The sequence below is a fragment of the Pseudophryne corroboree genome, chromosome 2 (genome assembly GCF_028390025.1).
Source record: "Pseudophryne corroboree isolate aPseCor3 chromosome 2, aPseCor3.hap2, whole genome shotgun sequence".
Classification (NCBI taxonomy): Eukaryota; Metazoa; Chordata; class Amphibia; order Anura; family Myobatrachidae; genus Pseudophryne; species Pseudophryne corroboree.
The window spans coordinates 76059168-76086799 of NC_086445.1; the positions used below are offsets into that span (position 1 = coordinate 76059168).

General features: G+C 49.0%; 1 protein-coding gene across 2 annotated transcripts in view; it reads left to right on the top strand.

Annotated features, from left to right (window-relative positions):
* Positions 1–4012: 4012 nt before the first annotated feature.
* Positions 4013–27632, top strand: part of DEUP1 (deuterosome assembly protein 1) — a 98904-nt gene continuing 75284 nt past the window's right edge. The window contains exons 1-4 of one of the 2 annotated variants that reach the window (XM_063951430.1): positions 4013–4188; positions 6154–6222; positions 8744–8915; positions 10470–10565. In XM_063951430.1, coding sequence (XP_063807500.1) covers positions 6218–6222; positions 8744–8915; positions 10470–10565 — 273 coding nt within the window. In that variant the 5' untranslated portion in view covers positions 4013–4188; positions 6154–6217. The remainder of the gene's footprint in view (positions 4189–6153; positions 6223–8743; positions 8916–10469; positions 10566–27632) is intronic. The other variant, XM_063951431.1, reaches the window with a different exon arrangement.

A 27632-nucleotide genomic window follows, 5' to 3' on the forward strand; every position in this document is an offset into this window, starting at 1 on the left:
AATATGCAACCAGATAGCGCTTTTATATGTTTATAATCAAAATCTCCACTCACTGCGTCGCCAAAGTGCCCCCCTCCTCCTTTTTCCAACCTGTGAAGCTCAGGAGGGGAGAGAACAGGGAGCCAGCGTTTTCTCATGCAGCCTCTGTGGAGAAAATGGCGCTGGTTAGTGCTGAGGATCAAGCCCCGCCCACCCGACGGCGGGCTTCGGTCCCTTCATCATATATTAATAAAATGGCGGGGGTCCGCGGATTTACTGTCCCCCAGCCTAAACCACCTTATTTATGGCCAAAACGAGGTTTATTGCTGCCCAGGGCGCCCCCCCCCCTGCGCCCTGCACCCTTCAGTGCCTGCTTTGTGTGTGTGGCTGGGAGCAATGGCGCGCCTTACCTCATGAAGATCTGATGTCTTCTGCCGCCTGAAGTCTTTTCCTCAATACTCACCCGGCTTCTATCTTCGGCATCTGTGAGGAGGACGTGGCGGCGCGGCTCCGGGACGAACCCCAGGTGAGACCTGTGTTCCGACTCCCTCTGGAGCTAATGTTGTCCAGTAGCTTAGAAGCAGTGCCCAACTTGACAAGCCAGCTCTGCTTCTCTCTCCTCGGTCCCACGATGCAGGGAGCCTGTTGCCAACAGGACTCCCTGAAAATAAAAAACCTAACAAAATTCTTTTTCCACAGAAAACTCTGGAGAGCTCTCTGCAGTGCACCCATTCTCCTCTGGGCACAAGATCTAACTGAGGTCTGGAGGAGGGGCATAGAGGGAGGAGCCAGTGCACACCCATAGTCAAAGTTCTTTTTAGGTGCCCTATCTCCTGCAGAGCCCGTCTATACCCCATGGTCCTTACGGAGTCCCCAGCATCCTCTAGGACGTAAGAGAAATATATATATATATATATATATATATATATATATATTCACACACCACACGCACACACATATATACAAAAGTGTCCTCCAACATCCTTGCTGCGGGAGGCTGCATAGTGTGGCGTTGCTGTGATGCGTACTCGTCGCAGCATAGCGCAGCCTCCCGCAGCTGTTTTCCATAGCCTGCGATGATAGCCGGAGCGTATTGTCACCTTCCCACTGGAAAGGGGGAGAGAAAGGGGGGCGGGCCAAGCTCGGGGCTGTGAAAACCCATTAAAAAACTGCAGGGGAAGCGGCACATATGCCAGTGCCTCGTTGACAGGGGAAACCCGCCCCTGGCAGCGAGGCAGATGTGATTGGACAGCGGATCCAGTACTTGATCCGCTGGTCCAATCACCCATAGGCACTGAGCTGCAGCTGCAGCGGGACCCGGCGCTACAGTGGAGCCGCCACTACAGGCGGCGGGACCCGTTGTTGGAGCTGCCTACAGCAGCGGCAGCTCCGGAGATAACTGGAGCACCAGAGCTGGGGACAGCGCAGCGGTGCCTGCAGCACTGGTACCTGACCACCCAGGCGGGGAGGCGCAGGGGGGGGGGGGGGGGAGTTGTGCGGTGGGGTGGGAAGTGTCTGGCCAGCTCACCCCCAGATCACTTGGACTGCAGCTCACCCCCAGATGATCTAGGGGTGAGCTGCAGTCCAAGTGATCTGGGGGTGAGCTGCAGTCCAAGTGATCTGGGGGTGAGCTGCAGTCCAAGTGATCTGGGCAAGATCACTTGGACTGCTGCTCACCCCCAGATCACTTGGACGCAGGGACAGGGAAAAATAAATAAAATAAATGTAAAAAAATTATATATTTGTATCACAGCTGTCCGCCGCCCACTGCTGACCAGCGCTCACTGCCGCACGCAGCACCGCCACTGAAAGCTGACCACCGCAGACAACAGAGGGACATCAACGCCGCAGCAACAAAGGACGGCTTAGTACCGCCGCATCCCCCGCAGACCATGGGCTCATCTGCCACCGACAACCACAGTCCCTTCCGCACCTCCGCTGCACATATCAGGTAATGTTCCCCTGCTTCCCTGAGTCCCTGCTGTCACTCTCTCAGTCCCTGCTGTCACTCTCTCAGTCCCTGCTGTCACTCTCTCAGTCCCTGCTGTCACTCTCTCTCCCTGTCCCTAAATTGTGGGTCATACCGTGTGCTATAATGTGAATTTCGGGTCATACCGTGTGCTGTAATGTGAATTTCGGCTCATACCGTGTGCTGTAATGTGAATATTGGCTTATACCGTGTGCTGTAATGTGAATTTCGGCTCATACTGTGTGGTAAAATATGAATTTCGGGTCATACTGTTTGCTATATTCTGAATTGTGGCTCATACCGTGTGCTGTAATGTGAATTTCGGCTCATACTGTGTGGTAAAATATGAATTTCGGGTCATACTGTTTGCTATAATCTGAATTTTGGCTCATACCGTGTGCTGTAATGTGAATTTCGGCTCATACTGTGTGCTGTAATGTGAATTTCGCCTCATACCGTGTGCTGTAATGTGAATTTCGGCTCATACCGTGTGCTGTAATGTGAATTTTGGCTCATACCGTGTGCTATAATCTGAATTTTGGCTCGTACCGTGTGCTGTAATGTGAATTTCGGGTCATACCATGTGCTGTAATGTGAATTTCGGCTCATACCGTGTGCTACAATCTGAATTTTGGCTCGTACCGTGTGCTGTAATGTGAATTTCGGCTCATACTGTGTGGTAAAATATGAATTTCGGGTCATACTGTTTGCTATATTCTGAATTTTGGCTCATACCGTGTGCTGTAATGTGAATTTCGGCTCATACTGTGTGGTAAAATATGAATTTCGGGTCATACTGTTTGCTATAATCTGAATTTTGGCTCATACCGTGTGCTGTAATGTGAATTTCGGCTCATACTGTGTGCTGTAATGTGAATTTCGCCTCATACCGTGTGCTGTAATGTGAATTTCGGCTCATACCGTGTGCTGTAATGTGAATTTCGGCTCATACTGTGTGGTAAAATATGAATTTCAGGTCATACGGTGTGCTGTAATGTGAATTTTGGCTTATAACGTGTGCTGTAATGTGAATTTTGGCTCATAACGTGTGCTGTAATGTGAATTTTGGCGTATAATGTGTGGTATCAGGTGAAAGGGGCGCCAGTACTACATAGTATAAGGAATCCTACTACACTGAAGGACACACCCCTGTTTGAGTGGCCACACCCCCTTTTCCGGAGGCGCGCGCATGATTGCAACCTTCACTTTTCCTTACCCCCAGTTTAAAATTTCCACTTCGACCACTGTGTGTGTATGTGTATATATATATATATATATATAACATAAAATCTCAGTGCCTCCCCAGCCAATGACCTCACCGCACGTCACTGGTGTAAGCGCAGAACTCCGGGAAAATGGCCGTTGCGTCATTTTCACATAACAGCACCGTTGACGTTGGCGCAGGACTCCGGAGGGGTATTAGAAAAAATTGTGCAGTGTGGGTGTGGCGTGGGCCCCCCTGGACTCAGGGGCCCGTGTGCACCGCACACACTGCACCTACTATAGATACGCCAGTGATGCTGCAGTTACAGCAAGTGTAATAAAGACAAGTTAATGCGCTGCTGCAACTGCACATCACAGGGCTCGCAGCTAATTGAATCAACCCCAATAATGAAGATTTGGGTGAAACATTTGAAGCGTGTTTCATATGATGAACCTAATTATAAAGAATGCAATATATAATTACAATCTGCATGGTTTGCAGTCACCTGCCCTGTAGCACAGCAGACATGGACAACTGATCTGTACATGGGTGACACATGCTTACCTCCAGCTGCTACACATGTATGTACTGCATGGTAGCAATGAGGTACTGCAGCTGGAGAGTCGCCCTTGACTCTTCCCGAGAAGGGATTCTGAAAGTAACATTAATAGAACATTATTCAGATAACGTTCGCTAATCACTGCAGATTGACCTAAACTACCACCCGTAGTGGCTGTCTCCAAGGAAACCCACGCCGTCTCCATGGCGCTGGAACTGTCAGCTAAGAGAGAGGGGCGTGGTCCTACGTTCCACAGGTACACTACGAGGGCGTGATTATGGGCGGGGCCATACCGGGTAAGCGGTAGCCGTGCAAGGTCTGGGGCGGGGCTAGCGATGAATGGGCGTGGTCTCAGTGAGAGCGGCACGAGAGGCGCGGATGATAGACATCAGTAACAGAAGCTTATAAGGTGTGTTATTATAGCCGATGCATCGGATTCCCGGGGGAGATCACCTGCAGCGCTCAGCACCTGAGCAGGTATGGGGACTGCATTGCATGGGGCAGGGAGAGGTACTGTGTAGGCATTGTAGTGGATGGCAGGGAATGCTGGGATTTGTAGTTATCCAGGAGAGCTACAGGTTGCCTGTTACAGCTATATAGGTAGAGGACGTTCTTAGATTACTATGTGACCCCTAGGTATATACTTTGTATAGACTTGTATAGAATGTGTCCGTATTATTATAGATCGTCAGCTCTGTGGCCTAGCATGATGCTGCTGCCGCCGCAAATTGCGTATTGCAATGTTATTAACCCTGCAAATAATGAGCCTGATCCTGAGTTGCACGCATTGCGAACACATCTGCCGCTCACTGCGAACCGTATCTTAATGCACTATATGTGACACATCTGTGCGATCACAACCTCCCCCCGCAGCTCAGTTTGCAGGAACCGCTGCCATCATAATAATAATCATCATCATCATCTTTGGCACTTGCATGCCAGGTGCAGGAAATCCACCTGACTTTGGCGTCCACTGTGCATAGTGCATACGCACGTCTCTGTAGAACGCATCTCTGGTTACACTCCCTGACACGCTCGCAAAATGGTTCTCTTGCTTACATTGGCATTGTTGCTACCCAGTAATGCCCATGCAGTGTGTGAGAAAGGGCTGAGGTGTGTTCCTCTGCAAGTCGTGGGTGCGTATGGAGCCTGCCATGCATGCACAGCATCCAAAAACCTGCCAGATATCCAGAATGCTGATGGTTTGTGTTCTATCCCGATTGTTGTGATTCTGCGCATGTGCAGAGAGGCTCCTGCGTTGTCGCTGGCAGTTTCTCCAAGCCGCAGCATGATTGAGGTCGGAGCAGCAGTGTGGTTGGCCTGCATTCCCAGAAACGTTGTCTTGGAGTGCTGAGGCCAAGATCTGCGTCGGGGGGATGCAGATTTTTTTGGCAAGAAGGCAGGAGGCGGCCAACTGCGTAAGCTTCGGCTTACTCATAAGGCCGATGCTGGAAACTTTGCAACAGGGATCCGATGCTGCATCTTCGGCTGCAGCACTCGGATCTGCAGAGCTGTCAGGAGGCGTCTTTTCTCCTCAGACGCCTCCTGCTGCATTAGCATATTAGTTGTACTGTATTTGCACAGCCGCCTCCCTGCAGCAGTGCCATACCGTACATCAGAGCCGGCCCTAACCAATATGATGCCCTAGGCAAGATTTTGGCTGGTGCCCCCTAGCACCGCCGCTAGTTCTGCAGGAGATGCCTGGCATGAGTCAGCTGGTAGCTCTGCTAACGTCGGGTGCCTTTTGTTTATGAAAATGCATCATATTATTTGCATTACTATGTGGCTAGGATGCACAAGCAGCTTCTGCTGATTAAAATGATATGCAGCATACCTATATTCTGTGTGCGACTGTGGCTGTATCTGCATACGAAATGCTACATTACAGTGATTTCCAGGAATACACTGCAACATAGCATTTCGTATGCAGATACAGCCGCAGTCACACACAGAATATAGGCATGCTGCATATCATTTTAATCAGCAGAAGCTGCTGGTGCCCCTAAGCATACCAAATGCCCTAGGCATTTGCCTAGTTTGCCTATGCCTAAGGCCGGCTCTGCTGTACATCTATAAATCAAGCCCAATATCCATCCCACTCCGCCTTACAGAGGTGTCTTTCTTGTTATTCCCATGACCTCTAGGACGTGCTGTAGGACTGCAGCCTTTGTTACTGACACAGGATGCTGCACTAGTGTCTTGGGGTCCTCCTATTTTTATTTCACTTTATAGTTTGCTCTGTGTAGCCTGATAGGTCATGGAAGTGACAATACAGCGTTTTTCCCCAGGGCACAAGGGGGTCCGCTCCACTTTCTACAGGGAGTTGGCCCATTCTCACAACATTTGTGTTCTCCCTTGTGATAATAAGCGGTTTGTGGTAGGGCCTGATGTTCAGAATTGCATTGTATTTATTGTAATGTGCCTTTGTACTGTTCATCACAGGAAGTACATCCAGCTGGAGACAGATATCACCGTGCAGCTGTCAGGAATCCATATATACCAGATAATGGGGTGAGTGAGACCAACAAGTGCTGCTGTGGCTGTCACTGCTACTTGATGATAGGAGGGGGCTCGTGTGCAGAACTCCATGCGCCCTCTCTCCCCTGAAAATACTATGTCGGCACATGCACAGGCTATGGGGGGGATTCAGACTTGATCGCTGCTGTGCATTTTCGCACAGCGGGCGATCAGGTACTAACTGCGCATGCATATGCACCGCAATGCACACACGTGTCAGACAGCAGCAAAGGGCAGCGATGGGATGGTGCGAAAAATCCGATCGCACGGGTGTTCGCAGGGTGATTGACAGGAGGAAGCCGTTTGTGGGTGGTAACTGACCGTTTATTGGGAGTGTCAGGGAAAACGCAGGAGTGTCCAAGCATTATCAGGGAGGGTGTCTGACGTCAGCTCCGGCCCCGATCAGCCTGATGTCATCACACTGTAGGAGTAAGTCCTGGGCTACGCAGACACTGCACACAGTGGACTTTAGCAGCTCAGCGTACACATAGGATCGCACACTTGCACGGCTGATTTACACTCCCCCTGGAGACGGCGACTATCTGAACGCAGGACAGCAAATCAGGTCTGAATCACCCCCTATATCAAAGACTCTAGCACATTCCATAAGGAATCACTAGAATAATGACACCGGATTCCACAGGGAGGCAGTATTTGGAGCCCGGCACTTGGAATGACGGCAGTCAGAATACCTCCCAGCAGCCTGACACCCCCCCACAAGAGGTCCACAGTGTCCAACAAAGGACAGAATCAGAATGAACAAAACAAAAGAAAAGTGACTTACAGAACATTGCAAGGCATGGTTTATACACATTGCTGCAGCGGCTGTCATAATACCCAAATAAGCAGCAGGGTGGCAGAACCCAAAGGCTAGGTCAGGGCCCTCTTACCAGCAGTGTGGGCCCCTGGGCAAAGCAAAGCATTGGGGCCCCTACCCATCCTCCAGCGGTAGGGGTGGGGGGTGCTATTAGTGGGAGCTGTGATGTCTCGCAGGCGGTAGGGGGTGCTCTATCTTCCGCTCAGCATGTAGGACCTGGAACAGTAATCTTTTTTTAAATTGCTCCTTTACCACATGGATTGGGGGGGGGGGGGGTTGTGTGATGGGGTGGGAAACGGAAGACTAAGGGGTCTATTTACTAAGCCTTGGTTGGAGATGAAGTTGCTGGAGATAAAGTACCAGCCAATCAGCTCCTAACTGCCATGTTACAGGCTGTGTTTGAAAAATGACAGTTAGGAGCTGATTGGCTGGTACTTTATCTCCAGCGACTTTATCTCCATCCAAGGCTTAGTAAATAGATCCCTAAGGGCGGTATTCTATAACCCGCGGTTAATTACCGCAGGTAATGGTATTGCCGGGGGCTATCCAGTCAGCCCTGATAAGCCGGACTTTATCCCCGATGCTGGCACTTATCGGGTATTATGCTTCACGTGTCTCGGGCCTTGCGTGAACAGCGGTATTACATACAAACAGTTAGGTCCTTAGCGATCTAACCTGATTTATTTGTTTTAATATAACATGTTCTGAATAACAAGCTGGATCACAAATAAGAAGTGAATAAAAAATTGGGCAGATAAAGATGCTAACTTCAGCCTCGTAGTGGGGAGTCTGAGAGGGAGAGAGTTCCAGAGGTAGGGAGCAGCTTGGAGGCGGGAGTGGGAGGAAGTAATCAGTTGGGAGGAGAGGCAGCATGCATCACAGTACTATTTATCCATCAATGCACTATAGAGGGCCATCATACCAAACCCCACTAAAGCCTGTACACTTCGCCCCCCACTTGCCCGTACAGTACCGGGGCTTCCCACACACGACCATTTCAGTTAGAGCTGCTAACAGCTCAGTTTGTTGTGAGCATCCAAAACATTTGGGACTAATTCAAGGTTGATTTCAAAATAAAATTTTCCTCTAATGGGCAAAACTATGTGCACTGCAGGTGGGGCAGATATAACATGTGCAGAGAGAGTTAGATTTGGGTGGGTTATTTTGTTTCTGTGCAGGGTAAATACTGGCTGCTTTACTTTTTACACTGCTATTTAGATTTCAATTTGAACACACTCCACCCAAATCTAACTCACTCTGCACGTGTTACATCTGTCCCACCTGCAGTGCACTTGGTTTTGCTCATTAGAGGAAAATTGTATTTTGCAATCAACCTTGAATTAGTCCCAAAGTCCTGTAAATTTGTGTATAAATGGTGAGTTCTGATGTCATTGCTTATAATCGCTGAGTCCTGACCACATCAATTTAATATTTGTTAGTAATGAGTATAATACACCCCTACTGGAAATAAGTATATAGATATTTAAAGTCACTTATGACCTGAATAAAACACTTCGTCCAAAGCCGCCTGATTCTATATGGTCGCAGATCTTGTTGGTGACGTCTTCTAGTATCTTTATAATATTCGGTCGGGAGTGCATTATCCTATATACATTTTATTACCCAATACGAGTAAAATGAAAGAGACTACAGGATTTCTGTAAAGTGATTGGGTTGCTTTCCTTTGTGTTATGCTAGCGATTTGTCCTGTGAAAATGAGCTAGAGGAACTGATGCACCAGATTGACGTCATGGTGAATAGTAAGAAAGTGGAATGGCAGAAGGAAGTCCTTGTGCTGGAACAGACGCTGGAAGATCGGGAGCGGGAGCTGACGGAAGCCAGAAGTGCCTTGGGTCAAAAAGATTGTGAGGTAACCGCCAGCATCAGTGATGCATTGAAGTGGTCACCGCTAGGGTACGGCACATGCAGGGGAGAGTTCACCCCGTCTCTCACTGCACACCAGTATGTTCTCACCCGCAGTCAAGCACCGGGGCCCTGGAATATGCAGCCTGGGCCTTAACGCAGTGTGGCTTTGACATATAGGGCGGTATTCGATTCTTTTCACCCCCTTCCTCACCTGTTCTGTTACTGCTGACGGGCGTGGTATAATCATTTCAGCTCACTACACTCGGAGTAGCGAGGGCGCCCAACCTTTTACGCAGCTAAACCTGATTACTATGGGTGCAATATACGCGATAACGGGGATCACTTTAGAAAGGAGATTGGGCGTGATATATCATTTGAATACCACCCAATGAGTTTTAAGTTGAAAATGAACATAGACAAATGGCATTACTTCATTATAACTCTATGTACGAGACTCTATTTACACCATAGAAAGTGGAAATGGGGGTATTGTATACTCTCTTGGATTAGTTATCCAATCTCTACCTGTGCTGCCATAATTATCCCTAGGTAGGTGGAGAAAATAAATGGTGACTGACAATTACAGCAAAGTAAGTTCATGAAGCGTTTAGATGCTAAGTAGGATGTGGAAAGGGAATAATTCTGCTGTAACCTCAATCACTGCTAAATAGATGTAATCCATGTATTATTTGCAGCGTGGAAAGGATATTTGTAGAGATATGGCGGCTCAGAATATTTTCAGAGCTGTCCTGGCAGCCGTGGAAACGTTTCACTGCCAGACATCCTCCTTTTACTGTTGTGACCCTGGTCTGACCACCTGTAATATTCACTGTCCCTCTCCTGCTTGTCCGTGTCACCTCAGCTCCAATTATGGGAATAGTCCCAGCAGCTGGTGATGATCTGATCTTGTGGGAGGCAGTGACCAGTCCACATGCGTCATTGTGTTCATGAGGACAGGACTGCGTGTGACCGTGGTAGTGGCATGATGCCACAGACTGGATAGAAGATTTAGACAGTGAAAGTAGCAAGGTCCCCAACAGCGGTGGTCAGGAAAATGGCGCCAGCTCCATTGTCCCGGTGATATTTGTAGCGTTATCGGAATGGTTAGTATAGGCTATGGGTGCGGGGTGAGCGTGTGATACCCCCTGACTCTGGGGCCACGTGCACCACACACCCTGCACCTATTTTAGATAAGCCCCTGTTTTGAAGTATTTGTTCTATATAGATAAATAGCTGTGTAAGATGTATTTAGAGAACTTAAATGTGTATGTCCCTTGATCTGGAGTAACACAAGCATTACAAGCTTGTTCTAGCATAAGGTGACTGTTAGTGTATAGCTATTATATAATCATGTATGGTATGTGCCTAGAGCAAGCATAACAGACACCGTACACACAGATGCCCCCTTGTGGTGCATGCATGGTAATGGCGGTTAACACATGCCGGGTGAGAGATGGGGGGTTGATGGCCACACGCAGCAGCTAGCAACCCAGTGAATGACAGGTCTGTAATACTATAACATGTAATTTATGAAATGGATGATCAATATGTTTTTCAGATTGGGATCCTCTCAAAAAAGCTGGAACAAGCAGATGAATCTAAATTTGAAATTGTCCAGAACAGTGAGAAAGAGCTTGAATCACTGAAAACTCAGGTAAGGGTCTCCACCCACTCCTCTATTACTAGGAAAGGATGGCATTCTGCAACCCAGCTGCTCCTGAGCTACTGTATCTGCTAATCGCTGTCTGGTGACTTCATCGTGGTGGGAGATGGAGGTGGTCTGGGCCTTTGGTGACCTCATCGTCCTGGAATATGGATGTATCCTGGGTTTCTGGTGACCTCCCCGTGCTGGGAGATGGAGGTAGTCTGGGCCTCTGTTGGCCTCATCATGCTGAGAGATGGAGGCATTCTGGGCCTCTGGTGACCTTATTATTCTGGGAGATGGAGGTGGTCTGGGCCACTGATGGCCTGCTCATGCTGAGAGATGGAGGTGGCCTCATCATGTTGGGGAATGGAGGTGGTCTGGGCCTTTGGTGACCTCCTCACGTTGGTAGATGGAGGTGGTCTGGATCTCTGGTGACCTCACCGTGCTGGGAGATGGAGGTGGTCTGGGCCTCTGGTGGCCTCTAATACTTTGCTGGAGGAAGAGAAATGCAGTACACTGATAGTAAGAATAATTTAAATAAACCCTCACAATTAACATGGAGTATAAGTGAAGTTCTTAGCACACATTTGCGCAAATATGTGGGCTCATGTACCGCGACCAGGTGAATTCATAACATGGGTCCCTAACATCGCTAATACTATCACATTATATAAATTTAGCAAGGTCTTACCTTTCCTCTGTTATTGGCAACCCTCCCATTTAGCAAGGTTCCTGAATTTCAGATCACACATTGATAAGGGCACTATTGGAAGGTAAGACCTTGCTAAATTTATATAATGTGATGGTATTAGAGATGTTAGGGTACATGGGCCCACATATTTGCGCAAATGTGTGCTGAGAACTTTACTTATACTCCATGTTAATTGTAAGGGTTTATTTAAATTATTCTTACTATAGGTGTTCTCAGTGCTAGCAGTGTGCGTCTGCATTTCTCTTACTCCAGCATAGTGGGGGTCATTCCGACCTGATCGCACGCTAGGATTTTTCGCTGCGCTGCGATCAGGTCAGAACTGAACATGCGTATGCACCGCAATGCGCAGGCGCATTGTACGGTACAAAGCGGATCGTTGCTGAGCGATGGATTTTACGAAGAATCCATTCGCACAGCCAATTTCAAGGAGATTGACAGGAAGAGGGCGTCAGTGGGTGTCAACTGACTGTTTTTTGGGAGTGATTGGAAAAACGCAGGCATGTCGAAACGTTTGCAGGGCGGGTGTCTAACGTCAATTCCGGGCAAAAACAGGCTGAAGTGATCGCAGCGGCTGAGTTAGTTCTGAGCTACTCAGAAACTGCACAGAACTTTTTTGTAGTGCTCGGCTGCACAAGCGATCGCACGCTTGCAAAGCAAAAATACACTCCCCTATAGGCGGCGACTATCTGTTTGCAGCGCTGCAAAAAATAGCGAGCGATCAACTCGGAATGATCCCCTGTATTAGAAGCCTCAGCATGATAGTACCTCTTAATTTCTCTTACGTCCTAGAGGATGCTGGGGTCCATATTAGTACCATGGGGTATATACGGGTCCACCAGGAGCCATTGGCACTTTAAGAGTTTAACAGTGTGGGCTGGCTCCTCCCTCTATGCCCCTCCTACCAGACTCCGTTTAGAAAATGTGCCCGGAGGAGCCGGTGACAGCTAGGGGAGCTCTACAGAGCTTCTTTAGAAAAGTTTATTTTAGAGTTTGTTATTTTACAGGGAGGCTGCTGGCAACAGCCTCCCTGCATCGAGGGACTGCGGGGTCTGAGCCACTGTCTCCGCTGACTGGACACTGAGCTCCAGAGGGGATAGATCGCTCCCCGCCGCAGGGGAACGCTCACCCCAGCAGCATGCCGCCACCCAGTTACAGAGCTGAAGTCTGGCGAGTGAGTAATTGGCTCCATAACAAGCAGGGAGCCGATGTGAAGATGGCGGCTACAGGGTAGGAGCGCAGTACTAACTGCGCTCCGGAGGCTCAGCGGTACTTGGTGCAGCGCTGTGAGGGGCGCCGTGAGCCGGCGCCTTAACCCTACACTGACCAGAAACCCTGTCGGGGTCCGCGGATCTCAGTCAGCACAAAATCCTCAGGCAAGTATAATCTTGGAAGAGCGGGAAGACAGTGCCATTACGGGGGCGGAGCTTCTCAGAGCGGACCCAGCAGCGTTCAGCGCCATTTTCCTGCCTGCAGACAAGCTGCCAGTGGAAGAGCAGTCCCTCCAGAGCACCTCCAGCTATCTGTACGGTACCAGGGGGTTGTAGAAGGGAGGGGAGGCTGTGTAAGACTGTGTCGCCTATTAAGGGACACAGTCAGCGCTGGTTAAGGGTCTCCCTATACCTATATAGTGCTGTGTGTGGGTTGGCTCCAATCTCTGTGTCTCTCTGCCATTCTTGGGGGGGAAACTCTGTCTGCCCTGTACCCTGTGTGTATGTGGGGTTTACAAGCAAACGTGTCTAGAGACGCTGTGTCATATGCTGCAGAGGATTTATCTTCTCAGGAAGATCCCATCCCATGTAATCAGGATTGCACTGTTGTAGCGTAGATCCCATCTAGAGAACCGGAGTGGTTGGCCTCTTTTAGGGGGGCTATTTCTCAGATTTCTGAAAGGGTTGCAAGGACTGAGCATGCAACTCGGGTATTGCAGTCCTCTATGGCAGTATGGTCTGATACTGCTCCTTCGGGGCCCCCTGCGGTACATTCTCACAAACGTGCTCTTGCCCAAATTATGCAGGATGACACGGATACCGATTCCAACACAGCAGACGGTGATGGGGATGTGTCGAAGGAAAAGCATCACTTGCTAAGGGGGTGCAGTTGATGATTGAGGCCATGCGGGATGTGTTACATATTTCTGACACACCTCCTGAGCAGGTTGAGGAGGCCTTTTTCACAGGCAGTAAGAAAGCCCCTCTCACCTTCAAGGCATCTAAGGAATTAATTGCTATATTTGAAAAAGCCTGGGAAAACCCGGAGAAAAAATTCCAGATCCCTAAAAGGGTTCTGGTTGCTTTTCCCTTTTTGGAAGATGATAGAAAAAAATGGGAGTCCCCGCCTATAGTTGACGCCTCTGTCTCTAGGCTGTCAAAACATGTGATCTTACCAGTCCCGGGATCTACCGCATTGAAAGACCCGGCAGATCACAAAGTGGATACTACGCCCAAATCCATATACACGGCTTCAGGGGCTATACTGCGGCCTACTATTGCCTGGGCATGGATTTCAAAAGCTATAGCAAAGTGGTCAATCACTCTGCAGGAGGACTTGACTACGATGGACAAAGGTGACGTTGATTTATTTTTACGTAACATACAGGATTCTGCAGGGTTCCTGGTAGAATCCATGAAGGATCTGGGTTCCATGGCTGCTGGGATCTCCTCCATGTCTGTCTTGGCTCGCAGGGGTCTCTGGCTGCGCCAATGGTCTGCGGACGCGGAATCCAGGAAAAGTGTGGAGAGCCTACCCTATACAGGTCAGGCTCTGTTTGGGGAGGCGCTGGATGCGTGGATTGCCACGGCTACCATGGGTAAGTCTCCTTTTTTTCCCCTCAGCTGCACCGGCTACGAAGAAGCCTTTTACTCCCAACACGTCACAGTCCTTTCGGCCCGCTAGGCCTAGAAAGAGCAAGCCCTCTCACACCTTTTTTAGAGGTGGTCGTGCCAAATCCAAAAAGCCTGCCTCCACAGGTTCCCAGGACCAGAAGCCTGCTTCTGGTACCTCAAAGTCCTCAGCATGACGGTGGACCACAAAGCCTGGAGGAAGGTCAGGTGGGAGCAAAACTCCGGCATTTCAGCCACGTCTGGGTGTCGTCTGGCCTGGACCCCTGGATACAGGATATTGTGTCCCGGGGGTACAGGCTGGAGTTTCAAACTCTCCCACCTCACCGATTCTTCAAATCAGGCTTGCCGGCTTTGCTGGCAGACAGAGCTATTCTACTGGACGCTATCCGAAATTTGATAGTGTCCAAGGTCATTGTTCCAGTTCCACCTCATCAGTTGAACAAAGGTTACTATTCGAACCTTTTAGTGGTACCGAAGCCGGATGGTTCAGTAAGGCCAATTCTGAACTTGAATTCTTTGAACACTTATCTCAGGGACTTCAAATTCAAAATGGAGTCTTTGAGGGCAGTTATCCCCCTCACGGAAGGGGAGTTCCTGGTGTCCCTGGACATCAAGGATGCGTACCTCCACATTCCCATTTGGTTTCCGCATCAGGCTTATCTCAGGTTTGCACTGTTAGACGATCACTATCAGTTTCAGGCACTGCCGTTCGGTCTCTCCACGGCACCGAGGGTCTTCACCAAGGTGATGGCAGAGATGATGGTTCTCCTCTGCAAGCAGGGGGTGAACGTAATTCCATATCTGGACGATCTGCTGATCAAGGCACCGTCCAAGGAGAAGTTGTTAAGATCCATTGCTCTCACGACGCATCTGCTCAAGGAGCACGGTTGGATTCTGAACCTTCCAAAGTCTCATCTGGAGCCGACAAGGAGGCTGTCTTTCCTGGGGATGATCCGTGACACAGAGGTGCAGAGGGTGTTTCTACCTGTGGAGAAAGCGTTGGTGATTCAAACCATGGTCCGGGATGTCTTGAAGCCTGCCAGGTTGTCGGTTCATCAGTTCATCCGCCTTCTGTGGAAGATGGTTGCCTCCTACGGGGCTCTGCAGTACGGAAGGTTTCATGCTCGATCCTTTCAACTGGATCTCTTGAACTAGTGGTCGGGATGTCACCTACACATGCACCAGAGGATACGTCTGTCTCCGAAATCCAGGATTTTGCTCCTCTGGTGGCTGCAACTACCATACCTTCTGGAAGGCCGAAGGTTCGGAATTCAGGACTGGATCCTTCTGACCACGGATGCAAGTCTAAGAGGTTGGGGACCAGTCGCTCAAGGGGAAACTTTCCAAAGAAGGTGGTCAAGTCAAGAATCCCTTCTTCCGATAAAGATCCTGGAGCTAAGAGCCGTATACAATGGCCTTCTTCAAGCAGCACACCTTCTGCAGGATCAGGCTGTTCAGGTGCAGTCGGACAACGTGACCACAGTGGCCTACATAAACCGACAAGGCGTAACGAAAAGCAGGGCTGCAATGTCAGAGGTGACAAGAATCCTCCTCTGGCCAGAAAGGCACGCTGTAGCGATGTCAGAAATCTTCATTACGGGAGTAACATAGTAACTAAGGTTAAAATAAGACAATTGTCCATCGAGTTCTACCTGTTTGTGGTCTCCTATGCAGTTTTAATTTTAGGACTAGTTATTTTTATGTTCGGACTAGTTATATTAACTATAATGAATGACTACGCACCATAACCCTGAATATCTTTATCCAATAGGAATTTATCTAACCCATTCTTAAAGGTGTTGACTGAGTCCGCCGTTACTACTCTCTCAGGCAGGGAATTCCAAACACGTATTGTCCTTACTGTGAACAAACCTTTTTCGCCTCAATGTGCGGAAACTCCTCTCTTCTAAACTAAGCGAGTGACCACGTGTCCTCTGTGCTGATCTTATTGAAAACAGGTCCCTCGCAAGCTCTGTGTATTGACCCCTTATGTATTTGTAGATGTTGATCATGTCCCCTCTTAATCTCCTCTTTTCCAATGTAAACATGCCTAGCCTTGCAAGCCTTTCCTCGTATTCCAGCGTCTCCATGCCCTTAATTAGTTTGGACGCCCGCCTCTGAACCTTTTCTAGCTCCAGGATATCCTTTTTGTAATATAGTGCCCAAAATTGCACACAGTATTCAAGATGTGGCCTCACTAGTGATTTATATAATGGGAGTATAACACTCTCGTCCCTTTCGTCAATTCCCCGTTTTATGCATGCTAATATCTTATTAGCCTTCTTTGCTGCACTCCTACTTTGGTTACTGCTGCTTAATTTGTTATCTATGTGAACCCCTAAGTCTTTTTCCAGTACAGAATCCCCTAATATTACCCCATTTAGTATATAGGTGTTATTTTTGGTCTTACCACCACAGTGCATTACCTTACACTTGTCTGTGTTGAATCTCATTCTCCATTTTGCTGCCCATGCTTCCAGTTTAATTAAGTCGTTCTGAAGAGACTCGGCATCCCCCTCCGTATTTAGAACCTTACACAATTTGGTATCGTCTGTGAAAATTGACACCATGCTCTCTAGACCTTCTGTTAGGTCGTTGATGAAAATGTTGAACAAAAGTGGTCCAAGTACAGACCCTTGTGGCACACCACCTAGCACTTTAGTCCAATTTGGAAATGATCCATTGACCACAACACGCTGTTCCCTATTATCTAACCAATTACTGACCCAAGTGCATATTGTGCTCCCTAGCCCTATTTCTTGTAGCTTATAGATAAGTCGCATGTGTGGTACTGTGTCGAAAGCTTTGGCAAAGTCTAAAAAGATTACATCCACCTCCTTACCCTGATCCAGGTTCGCACTTACTGTTTCATAAAAGCCAAGTAAGTTGGTTTGACATGATCTATCCTTCACAAATCCATGTTGATTCCTTTTAATGACCTTATTGACTTCAAGGAACTTCTGAATACTATCCCTTAGAATACCTTCCAATACTTTCCCCACTATAGATGTTAGACTAACTGGTCTATACGTTTCAGCTTTACTTCCCGTTTTGAATATTGGCACTACCTCCGCTATACGCCAGTCTTTGGGAACCATACGCGATTTAACTGAATCCACAAAGATCAAAAATAGTGGTCTTCCTAGTTCAGCGTGCAGCTCCATAAGAATCCTCGGGTGAATTGCATCGGGACCAAGTGACTTATTAATCTTTAACTTTTTTTTTTTTTTTTTTAATTCAATATTTTTTATTGAGATTTTCAATTTTGCGTTAACACTTCACACATACAACACACAAACATAGACCACACCCAACATGTGTGGAGATAACATTACATGTATGCAGTCTATAGTATATTAATTAAACATTATTACCTATAGAGCATATAGTCACAAAGCAACGGTATCTTAGCTCAACACATCTAGAGCATAACAGGTCCCTGAAACTCTTAGACACAGCAGAAATGTCACAGTATGTTACAGATATCATAGCAAGGCAAGACCGGCCGCGAGGATCCCCCTCTCACACAACATCCCATACTGACACACTGAAAATAACCCGGTTTTAACTATATCTCTCTTTGTAATATTTAGAATCCATCCATCTACCCCATATTGTTGACCATTTCTTCTCCACCTTCCTAGCCAGAAACACAAATTTTTCATGCGCAATCGTTTCATTGACCAGGGATATCCACGCCCCAGTTGTCGGGGCTTCACTAGCCAGCCATAGCCGGGCAATACAGACCCTAGCTTAAGCGCATAGATTAATAACGTATCGTCTACTAGGTGGGTCCAAGGCTTCCTCGTCCACAATCAACAGTGTACAAAGCGCAGGAGTACACACGAAGGAGGGAATACCTGTGTCACACAGGATCCGTATAACCGCCGTCCAAAACACAGACACGCCAGGACACACCCACAGTAAGTGCCAGAAGTCTGCATCCACGGCTCCACATCTAGGGCATTGCGAGGTGTGGGCTCCCCCGATATGTGCTAATCTCACCGGGGTCATATACACCCTGTGTAGAATGTATAGTTGTATTTGCTGATATCTAACAGAGGAGGTGGAGATCCGATGGGCCCCTATGGCAGTATTCCATGCGTCATCCGATAGCATGCCCACATCCGATTCCCACCTACCCCGAAGAGCCGTGAGAGGGTCACTATGGTGCATTAGCAGGATACGACCATATATCCTAGAAACTAAGTGTCCCGCGTCTAGTGTCTGCAACATTGTTTTAACCGGGGAGTCAGTTAAGACTGGAGGGCCATTTGGGAACTGGGCTGCCAGTGCATGTCTCAGCCGTAGGAATTGAAAAAAGAACCTTGAGGGAATGTTGTGTGCGTGTTGAAGTTGTTGGAAAGAATTGAGAACCCCATCACTATATATATGGCCCATAGATGATACTCCCCATCTTCCCCAAACCTCTCGGACCTGAAGCTGACACAGTTCAGGCAACCCATAAATATTATCCAGAGGGGTGTCAGGGTCGACGCCATGGCCCCGCATCACCGAGTGCACCATTTTCCACACCAGGATGGCTTGCTTAATAAGCGGTATTGTGGACATTTTAACACTGCCACAGAGAAGTAGCTGTAATGGGGAGCCCCCCGGGTAGACGTGATGCAACATCAGTGAATGCAAAGCCAGGGGGCCGAGATCATTAACCCACTCCCAGATATGTGTCAATTGCGCCGCGTAGTAGTAAAAACGGAAATTGGGGAGGGCCAGACCGCCCATTTCACGTGTTCTGGTCATGGTATCTAGTTTTAAGCGTGCACGTTTACTAGCCCACACCAGGGAGGAAATCAACCCATCTATTTGTTTAAAGATCTTCTGTGGAATATAAACGGGTGATTGCTGCAGGACATAGAGTAGCTTGGGCAGGAAGACCATTTTAACCATATTAACCCTCCCCGTGACTGTTAAGGGCAACTTACCCCACGTCTGCACCCGGCCACGGAGGTATACCATTTGAGGAGTAATATTGAGAGAAGAGACTTTTTGAGGGTCATTAGACACCCAAACACCCAAATATTTGAATGATTCCACCCACTTCAATGGAAGAACCATCAATGGGGGGGCAGGGGCCTCACCCTTAAGTGGGATAATAAAGGATTTCTCCCAATTTATCAGTAAGCCAGAATATCGCCCAAACCCATCAATAATTTCCAAGATCCTAGGCATAGACTCAGCATAGCGATCCACAAACATCAGGATGTCATCAGCGTATAGGGCCACTCTGTCCTCCCGAGCACCCACTTTAAGTCCATAAATACCCGCATCTGTTCTCAGAAGACATGCCAGGGGTTCAACGGCCATAGCAAACAGAGTAGGGGACAAGGGACAGCCCTGTCGCGTGCCTCTAGACAGGGGAAAGGAGTGAGATACGAAACCATTGACCGCCACCCTTGCCGAGGGAGAGGAGTACATCAGTCGGACATATTTAATAAATTTCGGGCCGATGCCAAATCTACGCATAACTTCCCATAAATATTCCCACTCCACAGAGTCAAAAGCCTTAGCGGCATCCAGCGAGACAACAATGGAGGAGGAAGGGTCTGCCCGGGGGATTTGTAGGTGGGTAAACAAACGTCTGAGGTTAATGGAGGTCGATTTATTAGGCATGAATCCCGTCTGATCCGGGTGTATAATGTGGGAAATAACTGTATTTAATCTGCCAGCCAATATCTTGGCCAAAATTTTAATGTCAGTGGGTAGGAGGGATATAGGACGGTAGGATTCCACTCTCTCTTGGGATCCTTGTCAGGCTTAGGGAGAACCACAATCACTGCCTCCGCCATAGACGGGGGAAGGGAATCCTGTGTAAACATCTGGCTATATAACTCAAGTAGGTGGGGAACAAAAAAATCCAAGTTATGTTTATAAACCTCGGATGGTATTCCATCCAATCCCGGGGCTTTACCACTAGGAGAGGCCTCAATCGCTGCTCTAACTTCATCGGGGGAAATGGGCGCCTCCAAAAGGTCGCAAGCCTCCCTGGACAAGGTGGGGAAGCCGACACGGTCTAAATAATCATTTAACTGTGATGAGGTGCAATCTAATTTAGATTTATATAAGCGACTATAGAAGGATACAAATTCAGCCGTCATCTGTGGAGTCTGGGTCAGGTGGACACCTTCAGCGCTCACAATCTCTACCACCACACTAGTAGGTCTGTCTCCCCGAGCCAGAGAAGCCAGATATGTCCCCGGCCTGTCCCCCGTGGCATAAAAGGCATGAGATGAGAAGAGGAGTCTGTCACACCCCGCGGGCAGCGGCGGCCGCGCTTACCGCTGCGGGTGTCCTGGATGGCCTGGCGTCTCTCCCCTCCGGCGGCCTCGGGGGTCCGGCGTCGGGTCGGCGGGTCTCTCCGGCGGCTCCCGGAGCGAGGGCGTCGCCATGCTGCTTTAGATTAGGTAGGCGGAGCGGGGCTGACGTCATCTGCCCGCTCCGCCAATCAGACCAAGGCGGGAGGTTCAAAGCCAGACGCCGAGCAGGGAGCCGGCGCCTGTGTATCATCGTTCTGCTTGTCTGAAGCAGTGATTTCCAGAGCTCCCTTGTTCCTATTTTCCGCTGTGTCTCCAGTGTCTCCAGTGTCTCCAGTGTCTCCAGTGTCCCAGTGTCTCCAGTGTCCCAGTGTCTCCAGTGTCTTCACGCACTTCCGTGCCTCCAAGCGCCCGAGCGCCATCACGCACCTCCGTGCCTCCAAGCGCCCGAGCGCCATCACGCACCTCCGTGCCTCCAAGCGCCCGAGCGCTATCACGCACCTCCGTGCCACCAAGGCGCCTGAGCGCCATCAGCACCTCAGTACCTCGGCACCTCAGTGCCTCTGTTCCTCAGCACTCCGGTGCCTCAGCACCATAGAACCTCAGCACCTCGGAGCCTCTGCACCTTAGTATCACAGAACTCCAACACCTCGGTACCTCGGTGTCTCAGCACCTCAGTGCCTTCAGCACCTCAATAATACCAGCATCTCTGTACCTCAGCACTTTCACTAGTCTTGTTTTTCAGGAGACCTTCATCATTCCTCCGTGCTTCCTGCTTACCGTCTTCATCCTGTATGAAGAAGACCTACATCCGGCCATCTCTATTGCGACCCAGTAGCGGTTCCTCTTCCCTGTCACCGGAAGAAGCCCCGAGTCCACAACACCCTTCGACCAGGTCAGTGATAGTATACACAGGCCACATGGACCCGGGGAATCGGAACCCAGAAGCAAGTGCCATCCAAGATCTGGTTTCCCGTGTACAGAGTCAGGAAGCGGCGCAAAACCAGGTGATGCGGTATCTCCAAGAGCTATCCGGCAGGTTGGATCAAATTCAGGTTTCCCTGGCTTCAGTAGTTCCAGTTCCAGCTCCAGTACCCACTCCGGCAGTCGTTCCTGTTAATGCTCACGCAGTGTCCGGTACCAGGTCACGCCTTCAGCTTCCCACTCCCTCTCGCTACAACGGCAACCCGAAGAATTGCCGTGGTTTTCTTAACCAGTGCGAGGTGCAGTTTGAACTCCTCGCACACAATTTTCCCACGGATCGATCCAAAGTAGCATACATTATTTCCTTGCTTGAGGGTTCAGCGTTGGAATGGGTGTCTCCTTTATGGGAGCGATCTGATCCTTTGGTTTCCAACTACACTAATTTCATCTCATCTTTCCGCCGGATCTTTGATGAGCCTGGCAGAACGGCCGCTGCCTCTTCAGATCTTCTTAGAGTTCGACAAGGCTCTCGTTCAGTGGGTCAGTATGTGATTCATTTTCAGACCATAGCTTCCGAATTGCGCTGGGATAATGATGCCTTACGGGCCGCTTTCTGGAACGGGCTGTCCGACCGTCTTAAAGACGAATTGATTACAAGAGATTTGCCAGATTCCTTGGAACAGTTGATCTCGCTCTGTGTGAAAGTGGATCTCCGCATGCAGGAACGAGTTGGCGAACGTTCTCGGTCTGATCGGTGCAGATTCCGGGCTCCTCCGTCTAAACCATCGGTTACGACAGCTCCAGACGAACCCATGCAAATTAATCGGTCTCGACTGTCTCCAGAGGAGCGACAGCGTCGGCGTGAGAACAAACTTTGCCTCTACTGTGGAGCCGCGGATCACTTCCTCAAGTCTTGCAAAGCTCGCCCGGGAAACGGGCAATCCTAGCCTGTTCCGGGGAAGTCAAGCTGGGTGTGGTTTCTCAATCTTCTCCAGAAGTGGACTGTTTACTCTCAGTATCTTTGTCTACTAAAACAAAAGTCAAGACCGTTATGGCTCTTTTGGATTCAGGTGCTGCGGGGAATTTTATTTCTCTTTCCTGCGCCCAGAGTTTGGGTTTGAAATTACAGTTGGTCGAACGACCTATTACTATTACAGCCATTAACGGGGTTCAAATTCCTAACGCCTTGATTACGAGTCAGTCTGAGTCAATTCAGCTACAAGTGGGAGCTTTACATCATGAACAACTGAAGTTTCTAGTTATTCAGGAAATGTCTCACGATCTCGTTTTGGGTTTTCCCTGGCTCAGGCTACACAACCCTCATGTCGACTGGGGGTCGACACAAATAATTTCTTGGAGTCCTTTCTGCCGATTGAATTGTCTTACTCCTGTCGTTCCACTCCGTGCGTCGGCCAAGTTGGACGTGGAGTTAGTTCCTGAGGCTTATCGAGAGTTTTTGGATGTCTTCTCGGAACAGGCGGCTGATAAATTACCTCCGCATAGGGCTTGGGACTGTCCCATTGAGCTCATTCCTGGGAAAATACCGCCTCGAGGTCGCACTTATCCTTTGTCGGTTCCAGAGACACAAGCTATGTCTGAGTACATTAAGTCGAATTTGCAGAAGGGCTTCATCCGTCCCTCCACTTCTCCAGCGGGAGCTGGCTTCTTCTTTGTAAAAAAAAAAGATGGAGGGCTGAGACCATGCATCGACTATCGTGGTTTAAATGAAGTCACCATTAAAAACAAGTATCCTCTGCCGCTCATCACAGAGCTTTTTGATAGAGTGCGTGGAGCTCGAGTATTTACTAAGCTTGACTTAAGAGGAGCATACAACTTGATACGTATTCGTCAAGGAGATGAGTGGAAGACGGCTTTCAATACGAGAGATGGGCATTATGAGTACCTGGTAATGCCATTTGGCCTCAGCAACGCCCCCGCTGTCTTTCAAGGATTCATTAATGAAGTCTTTCGGGATATGTTGTATCTGAATGTAGTAGTCTATTTGGATGACATTTTGATTTTTTCTAAGAATCTTTCTGAGCACCGACTACAAGTTAAGGAAGTACTCCTTCGGTTGCGCAAGAATCATCTTTATGGCAAGATCTCCAAGTGCACCTTTGAGGTTCCTTCTATTTCATTTTTGGGCTACATTATTTCTGGAACTGAATTGCGTATGGATCCGGAGAAACTTTCGGCCATCCGGGATTGGACTCAACCTCTTTCCTTAAAAGCAGTGCAACGATTTCTAGGATTCGCAAATTATTATCGGAAATTTATAAGAGGTTTCTCTACCATCGTGGCACCTATTACGGCTCTGACTAAAAAAGGGGCTGACCCAAGCAATTGGCCTTCTGAAGCAATAGCAGCGTTCAAACAGTTGAAGACCGCCTTTATATCTGCTCCCGTACTTCAGCAGCCAGATTTCCTAAAACCATTCTTTTTGGAGGTTGATGCTTCCACGGTAGGCATAGGTGCTGTACTCTCGCAATACGCCTCAGATGGGAAGTTGCATCCGTGTGGGTTTCATTCTCGCAAGTTCTCCCCTGCTGAACTAAATTACACCATCGGAGACAAAGAGCTACTGGCAATTAAATCTGCGTTGGAAGAATGGAGGTATCTTCTGGAGGGTGCTAAACACTTAATCACAATTTTTACGGACCACAAGAATTTACTGTATCTAAAGACTGCCCAATGTTTGAACCCCCGTCAGGCGAGATGGGCGCTCTTCTTTACCAGATTTTCCTTTATCATCAAGTATCGGGCTGGAATTCTAAATACCAAGGCGGATGCCCTATCCCGTTCAGTGATGGCTTCCGATGAGGAGAATACTATGGGGAAGGCATTAATCCTCAGTCCCATCTCTATTTCTGCAGCTCCCACTAGGTTGGGCCCTCCTCCGGGAAGAATGTCGGTACCAGTTAAATTTCGACCGAGACTGTTGCAGTGGGCACACACTTCTAAGTTTTCTGGTCATCCGGGAATTCAGAAAATGTGGGAATTTCTGCGAAGATCATACTGGTGGGACACTATGAAAAAAGATGTTCAAGAGTATGTCAATTCGTGTCCTCAATGTGCTCAGCACAAAACTCCACGTCTGCCGCCTACCGGTTTGTTGCATCCTTTGTCCATTCCTAAAAAGCCTTGGACTCATATCTCGATGGACTTTGTTACTGAATTACCGCTCTCTAAGGGTCATAACACCATTTGGGTGATCATTGACCGATTCTCTAAGATGGCACATTTTATTCCGTTGACCGGATTACCCTCCGCTTCCAAGTTGGCCCTGTTATTCATCCAAGAGCATTTCCGCCTGCACGGGTTACCTCTGGAAATAGTCTCAGATCGGGGAGTACAGTTTACAGCGAGATTCTGGAGAGCCCTCTGTTCAACTCTACAAATTAAGCTCAAATTCTCTTCTGCTTACCATCCACAGACTAATGGGCAAACTGAACGCGTCAATCAGGATCTAGAGACTTTTCTCCGTATTTACCTTTCCCCTTCTCAAGATAACTGGGTGGAGTTGTTGCCGTGGGCTGAGTTTGCCCACAACCATTTTTATCATTCTTCTACTGGTGAGTCTCCATTCTTTATTAATTATGGATTTCATCCCCAAGTTCCGGAGTTGCCCATTTGTCCTCCAGAAGAAGTTCCTGCTGCAGCCTCAACTCTTCGACATTTCACTCAAATTTGGAGCCGAGTTCATGCCAATCTTAAGAGGGTTTCCGGTCGCTATAAATTCTTTGCGGATAGGAAATGACGAGCAGCTCCTCAATATAAGGTTGGTGACAAGGTATGGCTCTCTACCCGCAATCTTCGTTTGAAAGTACCCACCATGAAATTTGCCCCAAGGTTCATTGGTCCTTTCTCAGTGCGGCAAGTCTTGAACCCGGTCGTTTGCAAATTGGAGTTGCCTTCCCACCTTCGAATTCCAAACTCCTTCCACGTCTCTCTCCTCCGCCCCCTCATTCTAAATCGGTTCCACTCAGCATCTCCTAGGCCAACTACTACTGTGTCTGAAGCTGGGACAGAATTTGAAATCAAAGCTATTCTTGACTCTCGTTATTTTCATAAGAAATTACAGTACTTGGTAGAATGGAAAGGTTATGGTCCTGAAGAGAGAAGTTGGATCAATGCTACTGAGGTAATGGCTCCCCGACTGGTTCGAATCTTCCATTCCAGACATCCAACTAAACCCGGAAAGTGTCCAGGGGCCACTCCTGGAGGAGGGGGTACTGTCACACCCCGCGGGCAGCGGCGGCCGCGCTTACCGCTGCGGGTGTCCTGGATGGCCTGGCGTCTCTCCCCTCCGGCGGCCTCGGGGGTCCGGCGTCGGGTCGGCGGGTCTCTCCGGCGGCTCCCGGAGCGAGGGCGTCGCCATGCTGCTTTAGATTAGGTAGGCGGAGCGGGGCTGACGTCATCTGCCCGCTCCGCCAATCAGACCAAGGCGGGAGGTTCAAAGCCAGACGCCGAGCAGGGAGCCGGCGCCTGTGTATCATCGTTCTGCTTGTCTGAAGCAGTGATTTCCAGAGCTCCCTTGTTCCTATTTTCCGCTGTGTCTCCAGTGTCTCCAGTGTCTCCAGTGTCTCCAGTGTCTCCAGTGTCCCAGTGTCTCCAGTGTCCCAGTGTCTCCAGTGTCTCCAGTGTCTTCACGCACTTCCGTGCCTCCAAGCGCCCGAGCGCCATCACGCACCTCCGTGCCTCCAAGCGCCCGAGCGCCATCACGCACCTCCGTGCCTCCAAGCGCCCGAGCGCTATCACGCACCTCCGTGCCACCAAGGCGCCTGAGCGCCATCAGCACCTCAGTACCTCGGCACCTCAGTGCCTCTGTTCCTCAGCACTCCGGTGCCTCAGCACCATAGAACCTCAGCACCTCGGAGCCTCTGCACCTTAGTATCACAGAACTCCAACACCTCAGTACCTCGGTGTCTCAGCACCTCAGTGCCTTCAGCACCTCAATAATACCAGCATCTCTGTACCTCAGCACTCAGCACTTTCACTAGTCTTGTTTTTCAGGAGACCTTCATCATTCCTCCGTGCTTCCTGCTTACCGTCTTCATCCTGTATGAAGAAGACCTACATCCGGCCATCTCTATTGCGACCCAGTAGCGGTTCCTCTTCCCTGTCACCGGAAGAAGCCCCGAGTCCACAACACCCTTCGACCAGGTCAGTGATAGAGTCTATGCTGAGTCTTTTCCATTAGGTAATCTCTCCATTCCCTCTGAGCCGACAACCAGGCTGACTTGGAACCGATCAAGGAATCCTGCAAATATTGTAGTTCTGCAGCGACACACCGGGTCTCCAACTCAGCCTCCCTTTTCCTATAGAAGGATTTTAATTCTGACACCCGTTTAATCAAACTCCCCCGTAAAAAGGCCTTAAATGTGTCCCATAGGTTAGAGATAGACTGGTCGGTGCTATTCAGCGCGAAGAACTCCCGCCATGCGGCCACCATTTCAGATCCATCTCCCATGTGAACAAGCCAGAATGGGTTAAATTTCCACACAGCTTGACCTCTATCACAATTAAAATCTAAATTAAAGGTCAAGGGGGAGTGGTCCGATATACCTCTAGTCTCATATCTAATGTTACCGACGCGGGGAACCATGTCACTCGAGAGGAGGGCCAGGTCAATCCTAGAGAACGAAGAATGGGAGTGTGAGAAACACGAGTATTGTTTAAGAGAAGGGTGTCTCAGTCTCCATGGATCGACCAGGCCCAACCCCGACACCACATTTGCAAACCCAGACCCCCCAGGACCTGCAGCAGATGGAGACATGGAGAGCCTATCCATGACCACGTCCAGCACATTATTGAAATCCCCCAAACAAATGACAGACACCCCGGGAGACAAGGCCATGAACCCAGCAACCCTCTTAAGTACATCGGGGGAATATGGAGGGGGCACGTAGACTGCCAGCAGGAGGACAGGAACATAAAATAACCTACATTTCAAAAACACATATCTCCCCCAAGGATCCGTTTGTATAGATTCCATTACAAAAGGGACTGTCCGCTTAATAAGGACTGAAACCCCGCGCGAGGCGGACGTGTGCATAGAGTGGTATGCCCAACCCACCCAGGGCTTCTTCAGAGAGAGAATCTTACTACCTACCAAATGTGTTTCCATAAGACAGACAATATCAGCCGCATAGTGTTTGAGCTGTCGGAGCACAAGAGACCTCTTAACTTTATCATTGAGCCCTCTCACATTCCACGAAACCACCTTAATCCCCGTCATAATACAGCAAAGGTATAATCAGTGCAGCGCCCGGCGGCCGGTCAGCCCCGCCACAGACAAATTTTGCAACCAGACACCACTGCTTATATT